At 34.7% G+C, this 18,855-nt stretch overlaps 2 protein-coding genes across 2 annotated transcripts; one reads left to right on the top strand and one right to left on the bottom strand.

Annotated features, from left to right (window-relative positions):
• The first annotated feature begins 9,500 nt into the window (after window positions 1-9,500).
• LOC133781534 (protochlorophyllide-dependent translocon component 52, chloroplastic-like) lies at window positions 9,501-13,690 on the top strand. The gene is made up of 7 exons (XM_062220569.1): window positions 9,501-10,080; window positions 10,407-10,594; window positions 10,819-10,907; window positions 11,151-11,338; window positions 11,460-11,648; window positions 12,130-12,317; window positions 13,329-13,690. Exons 1-7 carry the CDS (start codon window positions 9,559-9,561, stop codon window positions 13,582-13,584), a joined length of 1,620 nt encoding a protein of 539 aa, XP_062076553.1. The 5' UTR covers window positions 9,501-9,558; the 3' UTR covers window positions 13,585-13,690.
• A 490-nt stretch (window positions 13,691-14,180) lies between these two features.
• Window positions 14,181-17,281, bottom strand: LOC133781535 (mitochondrial dicarboxylate/tricarboxylate transporter DTC). Its single transcript, XM_062220570.1, has 6 exons — window positions 17,008-17,281; window positions 16,689-16,772; window positions 16,137-16,198; window positions 15,651-16,012; window positions 14,800-15,014; window positions 14,181-14,627 (listed from the first exon to the last, which is right to left on the bottom strand). Exons 1-6 carry the CDS (start codon window positions 17,125-17,127, stop codon window positions 14,571-14,573), a joined length of 900 nt encoding a protein of 299 aa, XP_062076554.1. The 5' UTR covers window positions 17,128-17,281; the 3' UTR covers window positions 14,181-14,570.
• Between the last annotated feature and the right edge of the window lie 1,574 nt (window positions 17,282-18,855).

Raw genomic sequence — 18,855 nt, 5'->3', positions numbered from 1 at the left:
AGACACCAAAATACATGACTCTAAAATGGTCAACATAACAGACACAAAAATACAAGATTCGACCACTAGTTCAAAATAAAATCAAAGGGTTTTTAGCACTATTGCCCCCTAAGTTAATCATCATTTGTCAATTTAGTCCCTGAGTTTTTATTTTGGGCAATTACATCCCTAAGTTTTTTAAACAATGTCAATTCACCCCAATTTACTTAACATCTGTTAAACTTTAACAGAGATACACCAATTGACTACTATGTGACTCTCACATGATTAATACTATGGGAAAATTCGTCTTTACATTAGCTCACTATATTAGAGTGGAAAAGTCAATATGTCAGTAGATGCTAAGAAAAAAGAAGTCGAGGGAAAGCAAAAAAGACTGCTTATTTGATTAGGGTTACAAGTCTTCATTTCTCTTATTAGAGTTTAAACAAGTTTGAGAAAAAAAAAAAAAAAAATCGATTCGAAAAATACTCATTTGAAGTTTATGATTGAAAATAGATGGCAAAGCTTCGCGACAGAAGAGGGGGAAATGCAATATATGGTAAGATGCTTCATATTTTCTTTTCTCACTTCAACTACTTTGTATTCTGATTAATGGAAAATTTTATGATTTTGGTCTTCATATAAATATATATGATTTGGTATTATTTGAATACATGGGTATACGTGATTTTGCTCTTCACTTTTATATATATATATAAACATATTTATTTGGTCTTATTTGTATATTCTAGGTATATGTGATTTTGGTCTTTCAAATATATGTACATTTTGTCTTGTTTAGATATCCTGGGTAGACAATAGACATACTTTTTTTGTTTGTTTGTTGCAATCAATATTTATTTAGTTTTGGTTTATTGTAGATTCAAATGAAACTGAAGCATTTACGTTGAAGATTAATCATGGGGGAGTTATTTTTCTTGGAGAGGATAGTAAGTTGATTTATGAGGGTGGTCAAGTTGATTATTATGATTGGGTATCAAATAATTGCATAAGTTTGTTAGAGTTGAATGGTTTCTTAGCCAACTTAGGTTATTCAAAGGGTGTTAAGTTAGAATATTATTATAAGTCTGTTACTTTGAATGATTTGGGGGAGTTTGTTCCTATAGTCAATGATAAGGATGTTTTGGCCATGTCAAGCATATTAGACACTAATAGGGCGACTAACCTATATGTGGTAGTGTCAATTCCAAATTGGGTTGAAATTGATTACAGTCAAGCATTGTGGAGAGTTGGAATGAGACCTGATTATGTGTGTGTAAGTGAGGAAGATTATGGCATTCAAGATGAGTTTGAAAATGGAGAAGAACAAACTAAGAAAAATGATTCAGTTAGAGTAGAAAAGTTCACTACCAATGTTGAGAATTTTCTTGAGATTCTAGTTGAGGAAGAGGGCAAGAAAGAAGTTGATGAAGGTGAAGATGAAGATGAATTAATAGATTCAGATTATGAGCCTAGTGATGATGAGATAGTTGTTGACAAGGGAAAAAGTCCAAATGTTGGTGAAGCAATCAATTTAGCACAACTAACACAAGCTTACACAGACTCTAGTGATGTTGATTCTGAAGACTTTATTTCAGAATGTGACTCAGAAAATGAAGAAAACCGACAAGGACATTATGAGTTTAATCCTAAGTGTGACATGGAGGATCCAATGTTCAAGATTGGTATGTTGTTCCCATCTGCTGTTACTTTTAGACAAGCAATAAAAGAATATGGTATAAAATCAAATAGAGGGATTAAGTTCATAAAAAATGACAGAGACAGAATTAGAGCACGTTGTAAGGAAGGTTGTAGTTGGATGATTTTTGCATCCATGATTGATAAGGAAGGAACTTTCAAGGTAAAGACATTGAATAATACACACACATGCGGTAGGGTATTCAAGAATAAGAATGTTACTGCAAAGTGGCTAGCTGAAAAATTTGAGAAGAAATGGAAGACTGACCCATATTGGTCTAGGGCTAGTTTTGCACAAGAAGTTAGAGATACAACTGCTGGAGATGTTTCACTTTCCAAATATTATAGAGCTAGGAAATTGGCTTTGAAGAAGATATATGGATCACTGAAGGAGCAATATTCTTTATTGTGGGACTATTGTGAAGAATTGAAAACTAGCAATCCTGGAACTACTGTTTTTATGCAATGTAACTCTGAGAAAGGGTATCCTGAGTTTGAAAGACTGTATGTGTGTCTTGCTGCTTGCAAGCTAGGATTCTTGGCTGGGTGTAAACCATTAGTCGGTCTTGATGGTTGCCACATTAAAGGGCACCATCAAGGTCAATTACTAGCTGCTGTTGGTATTGATGGAAATAACTCTTTCTTCCCAGTTGCATATGCAGTTGTAGAATCTGAAAACAAGGACTCTTGGAATTGGTTTTTAGGTTTTTTAAAGGATGACTTGAACATTCAAGACAATTCAAGGATATTTTGGATGTCTGATAAACAAAAAGGACTAATTGAAGCGATTAAAATATGTTTTGAGGGGTCTGCTCATAGATTTTGTGTGAGACATCTATATAATAATTTCAAAAAAGAGTTTAAAGGGTTGGTTCTTAAGCAAGTTGTGTGGAGGGCAGCAAGAGCTACAACTATTCATAGGTAAAATCTCTTCATCTTAAACTTCATTGTCTTTTTCATTTACTTTTGTTTTTTAGTTTTCTTTGAGTTTTTTTTTTTATCACAGGTTTGAGGCTGAAATGGAGAAGTTGAAGGGTCTAAATGTTGATGCATATAAGTGGTTGGATGCTAAAGATCCAAAAACATGGACCAGATCACATTTTCAACCTAATCCAATTTGTGACATGTTACTTAACAACATGTGTGAGTCTTTCAATTCAGCAATACTGGAGGCTAGAGATAAGCCAATTCTTACTCTACTAGAAACTATTAGAAGGTATATAATGGTGAGATTAGTTATGAAGAAGGAAAGTATTTCCAAATGGAATCATGACATTGCACCAAGAATTTTCAAGATACTAGAGAATAACAAGTCTCATGCCTTGCAATGTATACCTGAGTATTGCGGTGATGGAAAATTTGAGGTGAGATGTTATTTTGGTGATAGATATTGCGTTGATTTAAATACTAAGACATGCAGCTGTAGAAGATGGCAACTCACTGGAATACCATGTTCTCATGGTATAAGTTGCATGGAGGATAGAGACATTAACCCTGAGTTGTTAGTCCACGAGTGTTACAACAAGACCACTTATTTAAAAATATATGGTTATGTTGTAAATCCATTAAATGGCCCTGAGGCTTGGAGAAAAACAATTCTTGACCCCCCACGAGCTCCTCCATTTAGAACACTGCCTGGAAGACCAAAGAAGCTAAGAATAATGGAGCCAGGTGAAGTTGAAGTTCCAGGAGGTAGAACTGTAAAGATGAGGAGGGTACAAGAGGTTAAAACATGTAGCATTTGTGGTAAACAAAACCATAACAAGAAGGGATGCCCCAAGAGAGAACAACAACCACCAATTGAAAGCAAATCAATTACAACTATAAAGAAGAAGAAGGAAAATAAAAAAGATAAGGCAAAGAAGAAGCTGACAACAAAGAAAAAAGAAAAATTACAGGTAACATAATTTGAAATATTTTTATCCCTTGTTCATATTTATTTTAGTAACTAAAATTTTAAATTAATGTAGATGAGAAGAGATATTGGAATCAAGGTTCTTGACAAACATACTGGAACAAGCAAAGAAAAGGGGGAAGGCAATGAAAAGGAAAAAAACAAAGAGAATGTCATATAGTGAGCTGCTGGTGAAATACTTTGTTATTAGTTTTTTGCTTTTGATAAAGAAACTATTAACTTAGAACATTTGGCGTGGTTTGGATATATTTTGGGTATATTGGGTAAATTTTGGGTATACTTGTAGGTATACAAATCTGCACTATCGTATATTTTTGAAGTGCAAATTGATCTCATATATTAGGGATAAATCAAAATTGACATTTGCACAATATTTTAAAATTTATGTTCTCACTCGTACTTTACTATACTCAAATCAATTTTATGTGCTCTGTTTTAGGACATCACTAATATAGTGAGCTAATGTAAAGACAAATTTACCCATAGTATTAATCATGTGAGAGTCACATGGTAGTCAATTGGTGTATCTCTGTTAAAGTTTAACAGATGTTAAGTGAATTGGGGTGAATTGACACTATTTAAAAAACTTAGGGATGTAATTGCCCAAAATAAAAACTCGGGGACTAAATTGACAAATGATGATTAACTCAGGGGGCAATAGTGCTAAAAACCCTAAAATCAAAAGATGAAACTCCTTCCAGTCAGACAGTATCGGGTTGAGCATTGGTTGCACCACTAGTTCCTCCTTTAGCATGTTGTTTCAGTCTTCTTTCCTTCCTTAAAAGTGTGGATTCAGTTAGGTTCTGCAGTGGTGGACGGCCTCGCTTTTTGACCACACTGTTCTAAAATAGGTTGAACAAACAAATATTTAGCTCCAAATTCACAAAACAATGATAAAGCAACTAATCAATGATAAAAATTATCTGGACTGAGAAGAAAGCATAAAGTTTATACCTCAACCACCTTAGCAGATTTGCATGTTTCTCTCCTGTGGCCTGTTTTCAGACAATTGCTGCATGTTTTAACTTGTCCAGTTCTTCGAGCTTTCTTTAAAGCAGGTGAAGGTTCATCTGTCTCCCTTCTCCTAGCTTTCTTAGGTCTTCCAGGCAGCTTCGTCTCAGGTGGTGGATCAATTGGGTTGAGTCCTGTCTGAGGCCACATATCTGGACTAGGCATAGGATGCACACTCTGTTCATATGCTTTTTGCAATGATTCTTTTTTATAGAATCCGTGGACATAATCAAAGACATTACCTCCCATGAACCAGATAGTAGCTATTGCATGGCCACAAGGAAGCCCATATAGTTGAAACCTCCTACATGTACAAGTTCTGAATTCCAAATCGACAACCAAGGCACTACCATTGCTGCATTGAACCTGAAACTGAAACTTGTCAGACCTAGTAACCAGACAATGCTTTGCAACCTCTTTTTGCTTCTCAATTATCTTCAAAATTCTCTTCCCCACAGGTTGAGTCATCTTCTCCAACTCAGCTTTTTTGTTATAAAACCGAGACATCAACCAAAATCTAATTTTCTCTAGTAAATTTATAATTGGCTTGTCGCGAGCATCAAGTATGGCTACATTGAAACTCTCACACAAATTATTCACCAAAATGTCACATTTTGGGTACTCTAAAATATGTGACTTAGTCCATTCTGTGGGGTTCTTCCCTGCCAGCCAATAGTAAGCACCATCCGAGACATTCTTGACTTATTGCATTGCTCGAGCAAACTCAGCTTGTGTTGTAGTATTAGCTACTGCTCACAAAAGTTGCTTAAGTAAAAGTCCAGGATATTCCTTTTTAAAGTTAGCATGAAGATGTCTAACACAAAACCTCACCTCACACCCACTGAAGATGGCTCCCACTGCATTTTCTAATCCTTTTTGACGATCACTCATCATTGTCACCTTGGTGGGACTCAAACTCCCAATATCAGCCTTCAATAGCTCCAAGAACCAAGTCCAAACCTCAGTGTTTTCCTTTTCAGCAACACAGTAGGCAATGGGAACACATGGAGTTATTACCGTCAATGCCTACTGCAGCCAATAAAATGCCCTTACAATATCCTTTTAAAAAACAGCCATCAAGACCAATTAGAGGTCTACAACCCCCCAACCAGCCATCTCTACATGCCTTAAGACAAATATAAATACGCTGAAATTGCCTTCTCCCATTAACCAAATCAGTTTTCAACTTCACAGTAGAGCCAGGATTGGTAGCCAACAACCTTTTACAGTAGTCATCAAGAATGGCGTATTGTTCCTTGACAGACCCATCCAACATCTTCCTTGCTTTTGTCTTGGCCCTGTAAAATGTCCAGCTAGCCACACGTGAGTACTTGGTCTTTGCAGTTATCTCCCTAAATACATTGTATTCCATACTCGGATTTAGCCTAAATTGCTCCAAAAAGTACTTTGCAAGCCAAGTTGAAGTCAGCTTTTTATTGTCCAAAACAATGCCACAACTATGCTTGTCAACAAGTGTTTTGACCCTCATTGTTTTGCCATCTATCTTGTTAACTATTGAAGCAAACAACATCCACTCACAGTTTGCACCCTTGCACTTAACTCTAACTCTATTTGAATCATTGGCAATAAATACATATTCTCGATCACCTTCAATAAAGTACTCCCTTATTGCATTCCTTAAAATTGTAACAGTGGAAAATTCCATGCCAAGAACAAATTCGAAGTTTTGCATTTTGGTTTTCGGGTTGAATTCTTTGGAATTTTTACCAGCATCAAACTCATCATCTGACTTCAATTCGTGTAACTCCTCCTCAGAACATATACCATCTGAGTCTCCATCATCAAGATTTTGAGTACAAAAATCTGAAACTGATCGCCACCACTTCCTAGGGTCAGACTGTGTACCCATCTCTATCTCAGCTTCAACATCTTGCTCAAACTCTTCCTCCTCCAATATGAAATCTTCATCACTTTGCTTTCCTTTCCCTTTTCTGTCACGCTGAACTTTGTCTTGGCTCTTCTCAGCTGTATTTTCCCTCACATCAGCTTGAACTTTGTCTTGGCTATCCTCAGATGTATTTTCCCTCACATCAGCTTGCTTTCCTTTCCTATTTCTGTCACTTTGAACCGGGTATTGGTTCTCCTCAACTGTATCCTCCCTCACATCACAAATATCATCCTCTGAATCTGAAAGCACAACCACCTCTGGTATTTGGTCTTCCATATCACTTTCATCATCCATGTAGTCAAACTCTTCTTCATATTCCTCTTTATCAGGTTCATCAAAGGCAACATCATGAAATTCCTCAGAATATTGATCAGCATCAAACTCTTCTTGTTCCCCATCAATGGTTGCATCAACAGGGATACCAACAACATCTGTAGGGACATCACAATCATCTGGTAATTCCTCTATAATACATCTTTTCAGAGGAGGTAAAATGTTAGCAGGGACATGTTTAACAGCTTCTGAATCTTCCTTCCAATCTAAAGGTAGAACTGTTTCAGGAAAAACAAGAAATATGTCAATCTTTGTAGCCTGATTCCTCTCAATATCCTCTACAATTCTTAGGATCTCCTTATCCCCTACCACCATGAAGCCCATATTAAGCACCTTTCCTATTGGTTTGTACATAAAACCCACTAGAAGCTTATGTCCTAAGTCCAAGGCCATTCCATCCAATTCCATCCTAGTGAAGTAATCAGTATCCACCCAATCAACATAATCAACTTTACCTCCCTCATATCTTCTATTGCCGAATGGAGTAAACCAGCTTCCCCCATGGTGTATTGCAATAGTGAAGATGTTAGTATGACCACCTGTCAATAGAAATAAAAAATGCAATGTCAACACTTCACACACACACAAACCGAAACACAATATAATTCACACACTTGAAGAGCAACATAGTGTACCACACAATTGAACCATGGACCACAACAACAAAGATTCATTTCAATAAACAAAGTATATATTTCAATGGACCCCACTCTGTCAATTGTATGCACATGCTTCCCAACAACATTTTTACTCAAATTTAATAATACCACCTACCATAACTCAACAATATTCTCACCCCCAAAAAATTTTAAAATCGACACCCTTCCCCGCCCAAACTGCTCTATATAGAGCATCATTATCATTCTCCCCCAAAAATAACTGCATGAAGACTTTGAGAAATGAAACCCAATCAACAGAAAAGAACTCACCGTAGTCAGGTGGTTGTTCCCCCGGTTGTCGAATGGTCGGCATTGTATTGCAATAGTGTCGTCGTCGTCTCCTCCGGTTCCGGTTGTCGTCGTCTCTTCAATCGTGGGGGGAAATATGATTTTTCTGGGTATGGAGTTTTGAGTTTTTTTTGTTTTAGATTTTGGGTCTCTGTTTTAGACAATCGGTTTTTCTTGTTAAATTAATTAATGAAGGTTAGTTTTTTTTTTTTCAAATTAGAAACCTGAATAATAAATAGAGTTTTGTTTTTAAATTTTAATAATTTAACCCAATCGGGTCGTGACACGTGTATCAAATATACCCTTAACGGCCCAGGGACCAACGGCTGCTCTAAAATCGTAACGGTAGGCATTATTGCCGTCAAAAATTTTACATAAGGATTTAAGTGCAATAAACTGAACTACATAAGCATTATTGCCGCAAATATCTCTATTATTAATAAAGAAACACCATGGTTATAGTGCAAGGTTAGTGGAAAATTAAAAAATAAGTAGTCATCGACTGCATAATCCAAGGAGGTGAAGAACAAGCATTTTGGATATTGTTTGGTAGCTGTTTATTATTTATTCTAAGTAAAAATAAGGGAGGAGATAGTGGAAGGAAAGAGGAGTGAAAAATTAATATAATAATGTTAAGTTGTACGATAATTGTATATAAAAATATATTTAAAATACATCATCCGTTTGAGGTAGTATATCTCACCCATTGGGACTGCTCTCGAAACTCAACCATAATCATAAAACAAGGAAAATAACAAAATGACAAACTCACCAAATGCCTTTCCTACATGGATTTTAGAATGCTACATGCAAAGATGGAGGAAAAAAATTAGTTAAGGGAGGCTAATTAAAATTTTAAGTTTAACTTTCTTCCATACATATACAATAATTAAAAAAGAGCATAACTATAATAGGGTGCACTCTTAATAGTTACTACTCATGGATGGTTACTTTAATATTAATCATTGGATTAAGATCAATGATCTATATTTATAGTTGTTAATTAATATTTCTAAAAATAAATTTTGATTTTTTCAAATTTTTAGAAGGGTTACATTTATTATGAAAATATAATATTGTAAACTTTTCATTTTTCAAATGCATGTAAATTTCTAAATATAGTTAGTGTCTCTCGTTGGTTGGAAACAACATTAATTATGGCAAAAAAATAACTAATTTTGAAAAAAATATTTACTTGTAGGTGACTTGCTATATCAAGTCACTATGTTGTTGTATCATCATAATTATTAGTACTCAACTATAGTAGTAACTATTTAGAAATCTTCCGAATATAATAAATTTAAAAGTTTAAGTAATTATAGTGAAAATATCTTTAGCTTCTAATTAATTGCTAATAACACTATTTACCTATTTTACTCTAACCATGTTAAATATAGCCAATGACTTTGATTATTTTTTATAATTATTTTACATATAAATAAATTACTAAAATAATATCATTGTTACAATATGCTATTTTTACCAATTACTAATTAAAATAAAATAAATTTAGTCCTGTAAGTAAGCATAGGCTCTCTTTCTATTTTTTTCTTTCTTTCTTTTTTTGATAATAAAATAAAAAAGCTAACATGGCTCCACAATATCCATGCAAATGCTAAACCATTCACAGCCTCATGTGTTTTTCTCTGACACTGTCCCCACCTACCTCTAACCTTCAAGATTTCTAGTTCAACCATTCATATTCATTCTCTTATTGCCACGAGTTTGACACACTGACAAAACTTTGGGCAGTTGGACCAGCCATGGAAGCTCTAAGAGTTTCTCCTGTTCATTCTCTTGGCTTTCCATCCAGGCTTGACAAAACCCAATTCGGAAAACTCTTTTGCTCGAGCTTTAACCCAATGCCCAGTTCGTTTTTCTCGTTTGATCAAAGGAATGCTGTTTCAAAATCTAAGCTTTTTACTGCCATTTCATCTTCTGTTTCGACAGAACTCGCTGACCCTTTTCAGCCTGGGCTTGAAACTCAGAACCCAGATGGTAAATTTGATTGGTATGCTCATTGGTATCCGATTATGCCGGTTTGTGACCTGGACAAGAGGAGGCCACATGCGAAGAAAGTAATGGGTCTTGATGTGGTGGTGTGGTGGGACAGGAATGAGAGTGCTTGGAAAGTGTTTGATGATAGTTGTCCTCATAGATTGGCCCCATTATCTGAAGGGAGGATTGATCAGTGGGGTAGGTTGCAGTGTGTGTATCATGGTTGGTGCTTTAATGGCTCTGGTGACTGCAAGTTCATCCCTCAAGCACCCCCAGATGGGCCACCGGTACTAACTAATTTCCGAGTACTTTTTGTGTCCATTTCTGCTTTCTCCTTCAATTCATCTTAAATGGGATCTTATGTTATATAAGGATACTTGCTATAGATTCTCTGTACTTCTGTGTGTTATAAGTATCTTCTTCTTGGCTCATTTGAAACTCAAGACGTCAAAGGAAAAGCACACCAAATAAGCAATGGAATGTGCTATCTAAGTGACCAATTTTTGTTTCTTTGATGAGAACTACTATATAGACAGGCTATTGAATTGTATCCGTGCTATGCATAAAAATACAAATAAGGATTATTAATCTCTGGAAGATATCATATATGCAGGTTCACACTTCCAAGAAAGCATGTGTTTCTGTTTATCCAAGCACTGTGCAGAACGGCATTGTGTGGTTTTGGCCTAACACTGACTCTCAATACAAAGATATCATTCTGAAGCAAAAACCACCCTACATTGCAGAAATAGACGACCCATCATTTACTAAATTGATGGGGAACAGAGATATTCCATACGGGTGAGCGAAAATACACTCTCAAACCAATTACTGTAAACTTTCTTTCACATTCTCTAAATCTTATCTCTAGGAGTCTGATTGAACCATATAGAATTAGTCTATATCAAAACGTTCTAAGGGAAGTAAAATATAGCCACTAATGTTCATTATAGTGTATAACACATGACAAAACTATATTATCTGAACTTTATATCACTTTTTCATTTTCCACTGTATATTTTCAGATATGAGGTCTTGATCGAAAATCTTATGGACCCTGCACATGTTCCTTATGCGCATTATGGACTAATGCGGACTCCACAACAGAAGAAGAGTATGAGTTTTTGGTTGTATTCATGTTCACTTTTTTTCTAGAATACGTTTACCAATCTATTTAAAAGAACTGTAATGAGTAAAGTTTTTGAAGGTAATTAGAACGTATGAAATAAGCCATAACAGATTTTATTTCCACTATCTCCCTTCCTCAATGTTAAACACTTTCATTTTTCCTTTTCTTATTGTCGTCCCCGTTGTATTATGAATTGATATGAACTATGCCACCTTTACTTCACAACAGATAAGGCTGATAGAGAAGGCGGCGTACCCTTGGAAATGGCAGTGGAGAAGTTTCACCCTAACGGTTTTACTGGAAGGCGGGAGCCTGGAATTAACAAATTTTTTGCACCATGTGTTTTTTATTCTTCTTTGCCTCTTGGATCAACAAATCAAGATAATGGGGCAGCTTCCTCAACTGGAACCGAAAAGGTAATAGATTTATTATTTTAATCTGAATTGCTATTATACTGATCAATCATGACAAGACCTTGATGATTGGTTTAGTTTCCTTTTGTTTAGTAATTTTATTGTTTGTCTTTGGCTTTTTAAGGAATTAACAGTACAGAAGAGAATGGTGTTGGTTTTTATTTGCGCTCCAGTCAGTCCAGGTAAGAGCAGATTGATATGGACCTTCCCAAGAAACTTTGCGATTTGGATCGACAAAATTGTTCCACGATGGATGTTTCATGTTGGCCAAAACTTAATTCTTGATTCAGATTTATATCTGCTACATGTTGAGGTAACTTCTAAATGTTTATGTTTAGGGACCATTTTCCTTCTAACGATTATTTAATCCTCTATTCCAATACTTAAACACATGTAGTTATGAGACTACTACTTTATATCACTATAAATTCATGAAGAAATAGAATGAGGAAACCCAATTGTCCAATTGGCAAGACTGATAAAAAAAAGGTTGGTCAATGAGAAATGGCAATACTTAGAATTATAATCATCTTTTTCCTCTGTAATATCCACTGAAGAAAAGCTAAAAGTTTTCTGTTCTCTTCTCTTTTCTCCCATCACTTTCTTTTTGTATCTTACAACTTAAATTTCCAAGCTCTATCGATAACGAGAACATGTTATACATGGAAAACCAGGCCTTTATTTTTATTAGATGGTCAATGGTATTAGTTCTCACTATTTCCTTTACTTCCATTTTTTTATTAGCCATCTGAGTTTCTAACTAATTGGGTTGGATTCTCGATTTCTTCATGTAGGAGCGTAAGATAATGGACGTTGGCCCTGCCCAGTGGCAGAAAGCATGTTTTGTGCCAACAAAGTCAGATGTTTCTGTGATTGCTTTCAGAAAGTGGCTTAACAAGTATGCCGGTGGCCAAGTTGATTGGAAAGGCAAATTCAGTGGAGCTCTTCCACCAACTCCTCCAAGAGAACAGCTTATGGACAGGTAATCTTATTCAATTCTACAAAGTTTGATTGAATTCTTATCTCTAGAAATCAGATTCAATTCCCAAGATCATATCTGATGTATGGAAATGCTAAGGTTATGGAGTTCTTTTGGTAAATTACACTAACCCTGTCAACTTGAGAATTGTATGATAACATATGGGAGAGAAAGAATAGCAAAGAAACTTATCTAATCTGCCTTTGCTGTACTAAATAGAAACTTCATCGGAATTCTTCTTTACTAACTTTTTCTTTTTAGAATAATTCTTTGATATTTTTAGGACACTGAGTTTGAAAAATTATGCAGCACTGAAAAATACTTGTAACTAAAGGCAACATTATTCCCCTTGTCTTGCAAAGTGGCAAAAGTCTTTTTTTTTTTTTTTGGTAATACAAAGCCATCCTTTTCAACTTCTTCAATTGAAATTCTGTTAAATGCAAGTAACTCATGCAAAACAAAAACAAAAATTTTCCAAAAGACACTAATTAGTATATAAGAGAGCGAAAGTAAATGCATTAAGAGAAGAATGATCGTAGTTCGTCTTGTTTTGTTTTATTTCACTTTATACTTTGTTTATACAAACAAAATTTGACCACATTTTGTGCATGCATATAGTTCCATTGCATTTTTTCCAACTTTCCAAGGTGGGGAATATATTGATAATTATAGAAAAGACTTGTGTCTCCACCAATCTACTTTGTATTGGAAATTTTATGGCAGGATGTAAAATTCTATTTACTATTGGCATCATATGGTATGAAATGGAAAAAGAAACAAGTGTGCATTCTCATCCCTCTACCTTTAAGAACTTTCAACTTTATTTTGTTTGTCTTAATATTCCATTTCAATTTGGCTAGATTTGCATTTTCTTTCTTATATATATTTAGCAACGACCTTGCTCACACACCACTCACCTAACCGCTTGAACACGTACTCTATTAAACTAGTTAAACAAGTCTAATTCTTTGAAGTTTGAGTTGAAACACCTTTTCTTTTCTTTCCTTTTTTCAGATACTGGACCCATGTGGTGAACTGCAGCAGTTGCAATGGAGCATACAAGGGTCTCAACATCTTAGAAGTTGTGCTGCAAGTGGTCTCCATAGCTCTACTTGGAGTGGTTGCAGCAACCAGACAAAGCATAACATCCATGGTTGCAAAGACTGCTATGGTTTCAATAGCACTTCTTTGCTTTGCAGCTTCAAAATGGCTGTCTCACTTTATCCACAAAGTCTTTCACTATCATGACTACGACCATGCTTTTCGTTAGTATGTACATTTGGTCATAGTTTTTCATACAAGAAAACACCATATGGGATACTGTAAATACTACTACACTGATATTAAGATTATCAACCATAAAAGTTTGTTAAAAAGGCTTGGAGACTTGTAAGAGTGAATAGGAAGAGAAAAATGTGGTGTTCTACTGTGCAGCTTTGAAATTGTCTGCCTTGGTAGAGGAATAAAGTACATGTATTTTAAGAAATTACAAAGGTTTGTGAATCAGATTATCTGATAATGAAATTATATATATAAATCTAGTTTAAATGGCAAAAATTTGTGAACAAGGGATTATCTAGTAATAAATGCATTGAACTCGTAATTCATTAAACTTTTAATGAATGTCAACTGAGTCTTGCAAGTAAATTGTTCTCAGTTCAATCTTGATACCAACAATATCATTATAAGTGGCTATCATCAATGGTTTATCAACCAATCAAATGTTGACAAGTTACATTGAGTAAACCAAGGGGTTCATGATCAACATGTCAATATATCAGCCAATCAAGCCTTGTGATAGACCTACATTTAAACTCCAAGGAACTAAAACCAAAATGAGAAGAAAAGGACTTGAATGACACTGGAAACAATCCGAGACCATGAAAATTTATTGTCTCCTTGCACATAATTAAATGTTACACAAGTGGCCTAAAATAATGGCAAAGCTAAAGAGTTCACATTTCCTAAGATAAGGCCAACAACAAAGAGCTTTTTTAAGAGGATGAAGATGAGACGAGCCCGAAATGCAACAAACCATTTTATGTTAAAAAGGGTCTATTCTTGTCAATAGTAATAAGGAAATTCCATAGGTATAGAGTGGCCTTAACCACAAAAACTTGAGAAATGAATGCTGTGAATCAAATTTTTATGAACTTGCTACTTGACTCAAACAAGAACTACGACACAGCCGAAGTAATTATTATTCGACGGTTCGACTCGACTCTGACAAAAATCTCCATCCCTTTCACATTTTCTCTACAAGCCAATAGATTTTTGTGTCTTCTGAATTTGGTTGAGGAAAATCCATACCATCTGTGCATCAGAAAACATTACAAAATATCAGACAGATGCTACAAACATTAAGAAAGCGACAGTGGCTCATTGGGGAACTCAGATGAGCCGATAAGCTTTAATTCAAAAGAAACACTGACCACGCATCAGCCAGTCTAAGATGACAAATATAAGAGAGAGAGAGAGAGCATACCATGACATGAGGGGCAATTCTTACAAAGTACACTGGAAAACCGGTGTAAAATTTAAGAGGTCCTCCAGCCTTGAGGGTTTTCAAAGCACAATCGAAAGAGCCAGTGTATGGATACTTTCCTTGAGCATCAGGCTGCATTTTCTGGATCTGGGTTTTGATATAATCAAAGGGCAAACTACAAACTGAAGCGAAGAATCCTGAGACAGTACTTGCAGCTGTAGACAAAAACAAAACAGGTGTTGTTGATTCAGAGGGAAAAAAGATGGAATCTTTCCAAACAGTATTTAAGACGGTATTAACACAAAACAAGCATAAAGTATAATTTAAGCACAAAAGTAAAAGGAAAAGTTCAACAGACAGTGATGTCTAGGATGATAGGTAACATTCATTGCCACATTTGTTGAATGGAATCCTTTATCCCATAATGTTACTAAGTTCATAACCTCAAAAATAGAGCTTTATTAAAGGTAACTGTAGAAAGGAGTGGACATAATGGAATGGAATATATCTGACTTTTCTTTTAGAAGAATCTACTGCATCAACCAAAGCAAATAAATAAATAAAATAAAAAAAGATTGAAAAAGGACGAAGCAGCGAAATATTTTGAACACATAAGCTAATTCAATGGTAGACATAAAATAAAAGATTTCCGATACATTCCCCAAAATTCCATACATAACCTTTTAAAAATTTAGAAAGTAGACCCCACTGTACTAAGAGGATTAAATTTTTAACACAGAATTTAAAACAAAACAAAAATTAAAAAATTAAAGAATTTGAGTCATCAACTAGCAAAAAAACCACATAGACAGACATCAAAGAGTATCTGTTTTGTTTTCAGAGAACTATACCTAACACTGTAGCTGTTTCACCAAGACCCAAGTTATCCTTGCAAAACTCCACACTTTGATCGTATGAGGCAAGCATTCCCATGTTCAAACCCATAGCTCTCACAACAGTGGGGCCAGCACCCTTCCAGAGTGCGAAAACCCCTTCATCTGCAACAATTCGAACGAGGGCATGGAACACATTTTTGTAATGTCGCCGTTGAGCAGCAGGCAAAGTGGCATCGGCCTGCATACGAATGAGTGCCAAATCTGCCGGATTACCAATAGTTGCTCCAATAGCACCAGCAGTTAGCCCACACAAAGCTTTCTGATATAAAGGTAGGGGCTTTCCATCGTTGGCTTCCACTGCTTTACTTGTCAAAATCCTGAAATTCCACCAAATAGGTCAACAGTGTAACATAACATTTCACAAGACAATCACTTATTTAGATGACATTTAATTGAACTACATTTATTTTACTTGGACTCTGAACACTGTAAATCACTTACTTGAAAGATCCAAGACGGGCTGTGGTGTAGGTAGCTTGTCTCAGAAGACCAGCAGAAAGCCCCTGCTCAAGAGTAATATCTTTTTAAATAATGCACAAGTTCAAATTATACAGAAAACATTTTAAACTTGAATCCAAAACCAAACAACTAAAAGAGCCAAAACTAATCATTCAGCTTGTAAATTTTCTAGACATTCTAAGCAACAAGTCCAATTACACCTGCAATAGCCTCCAAATTGACCAGGAATCTTATAAACAAACAACTGAACCTAAACATCCAGATTAGTATTAGCATTATACTGTTCTCACACTGAAGATAAATTGTAAAACCCAATTGTAAAAATGTTTCTTCCAATAAGACCCAATTGCGAAAGAAATCAATTTTCAATTAATTTTAGTGGTTCAGATTCCAAATCTAAACAAAGATCCTTACTTTAACAACAATTCACCATAGAAAAACATCAATAATCTATACTCCCAAAGTCTGCAAATTTAATCCGCAGTAAGATCAACAGTATATACTAAATAATTAACAAAATTCAAAGCTACAAACCTTGTAGAAGGTTCCAATACCCTCTTGCTTAAGCATGTTCTTGGTGACACTGAGAGCTGTTCCCTGACCTAATTGAATTCTCACCTGCAAACCAACCGAAAACACGAGAAACCCATTAACAAAAACATCACGCTAACAAATCCCAGATCCAAAAACCCACCAAAAACATTAACAAAAAAAAAAGCAAAAAGTAAATCAAAATGGGTTTTTTCACTAGTTTTTTTTCCCTTATAAAAAGAAATTACAGAAACCCTGATAAAGGCAATATATGTAAATAATATATGTTCGTGTGTATGTATAGATATGTATATGTACATACCTTGACCATATCAACTGGCTGGATGACACAAGTAGCGAGCATACCAGAGGTACCTCCATTAACAAAGGGCTTAATGGAAGGCCAGACACCTGCAGATTTGGGCTTCTTCTCGTCTCCCATTGTTGTCTGAAACTCAAACTCAGAGATTCAAAGCTCAAAAGGGAGAGAGAGAAAGAAGAGAGATCGGCCCTAGAAAAGGTAGATGAGAGAACGATGGAACCCAAGTGTGAGGCAATATAACGAAGAAGAACTCACTCACAAAAACCCTCCCAACCCAACGTGTTAAAAATTAATTAATTAATTTATAAAAAAAAAAAATTTAATTAAAAACAAAAATGTACACTGGTTTTTGTTACTTGTATGACCTCAGATTTCTGTTATTTTACAATATCGCCCGGCTACGTATCTATATTCTCTGCAATGTAAATTTACTATTTTGACCTTTTAAAAAAATCTATGAAAATATGAAGCCATTTTCTAAGCCAAAAGCTTGAGTAACTCATTTGCATCAAACACATTAGTTTTGGAATATTGCTACATTAGTTAAATTTAATGGAAGCTTTTACGATATGAACGAAAAAGTTACTACCGATACGAAATTTTTTTCTATTTTAGTGTAATTTTATTTGTTTACATGACTGTATATTATTTTTTAGGGTAGGTAACTATTTGGTATCTTGTGTTTTTGCAAAGTATTATTTTGGTACCCTCTGTTTTCAATAATGCTCATATGGTACCCTGTATTTTAAAATTGTACATATTTGGTACCCTAAACTCAAATTTAATTAATAAAATTTTACCAATTTAATCAAACTGCTGTCAATTATGTAAGTTCCAAATTTAAATTTAATTACTTAATTACATATCAATGATGACAGTTTGATCATATTGACAAAATTTTATCTAACAAATCTGAGTTTAGGGTATCAAATATGTATAATTTTAAAATACAAGGTACCATATGAGCATTATTGAAAATAGAGGGTACAAAAATGATACTTTGCAAAAACATAGGATACCAAATGAGTAAATTCCCTATTTTTTATAAATTTTTTAAAAATTCTAACTAATTTAAGACAATCAAATTAAAATTCAAATAGTTTTTTTTCACACGCACAAAAAAATTAAAATAGACAGACATGTGCAACAAACTATTTGATACTTAAGAGTGAGTACTAACAATTGTACTAAATTATATATTTAGGTATTATCACCGCCAAAAAAAGATTTAGGTATTAAAATGTAACTTTTGAAAAAATTTGGATATAATCGCCATCAATATCCCCATAAATTATTTTTCATACAAATTTGAATTTTTATATCTATGTATCTTATCGAGGGCAAGGGCCTTTGCAACTATGAGAGGTTGTAGATTATCAATTGATTAGTCAAGCTAATATACTCTTCTATCAATTATTAATTTGATTAAAGGGAATCCTAGCTCACCACTCGGGCAAGGAAAGAAAATCTCACCACTTTGACGTGAGAATTCTTCTTTTGATAGGCGTGAAAATCCACCAAAGTTTGCTCATTAAAAAACAAAACCAAGTGCCATACGCCTTGGATGGTATTGCAAAAGCTTTTGAAAGCTCAACACTCGAGTGACATTATTCAACTCACAAAAATTTCAACAAAAAGCCTTCTCGGACCTATTTGATCGAAAAGTTAGTCAAAATAGGTTGGGAATCCAGAGTGAACACTCAATTTTGGCAATTCATGAGCAAAATTTGATTCAAACATAGTACATTCACAAATTATTATCTTTTGTTAGAAATGGAATTAAAACCCTAGACTTATATAATCAATGTGTCTATACTGGTCATTTTACAAGGTGTGGTTGTTTTGCCT

Source organism: Humulus lupulus, chromosome 6 (assembly GCF_963169125.1).
Source record: "Humulus lupulus chromosome 6, drHumLupu1.1, whole genome shotgun sequence".
NCBI classification, from domain to species: domain Eukaryota; kingdom Viridiplantae; phylum Streptophyta; class Magnoliopsida; order Rosales; family Cannabaceae; genus Humulus; species Humulus lupulus.
Note: the sequence above shows the minus strand (reverse complement) of the source record. Positions and strands in the feature narration are given on the sequence as shown.

What these genes read in the sequence shown, in the direction of transcription:
- LOC133781534 (XM_062220569.1), top strand. Translation starts at nt 9,559, where the DNA reads ATGGAAGCTCTAAGAGTTTCTCCTGTTCATTCTCTTGGCTTTCCATCC. An exon ending in CACCCCCAGATGGGCCACCG is followed by an intron (nt 10,081 to 10,406) that starts GTACTAACTAAT and finishes TCATATATGCAG; the next exon opens with GTTCACACTTCCAAGAAAGC. An exon ending in TATATCTGCTACATGTTGAG is followed by an intron (nt 11,649 to 12,129) that starts GTAACTTCTAAA and finishes TTCTTCATGTAG; the next exon opens with GAGCGTAAGATAATGGACGT.
- LOC133781535 (XM_062220570.1), bottom strand. Translation starts at nt 17,127, where the DNA reads ATGGGAGACGAGAAGAAGCCCAAATCTGCAGGTGTCTGGCCTTCCATT. An exon ending in GTATTGGAACCTTCTACAAG is followed by an intron (nt 16,199 to 16,688) that starts GTTTGTAGCTTT and finishes ACTCTTGAGCAG; the next exon opens with GGGCTTTCTGCTGGTCTTCT. An exon ending in GCCCGTCTTGGATCTTTCAA is followed by an intron (nt 16,013 to 16,136) that starts GTAAGTGATTTA and finishes GTGGAATTTCAG; the next exon opens with GATTTTGACAAGTAAAGCAG.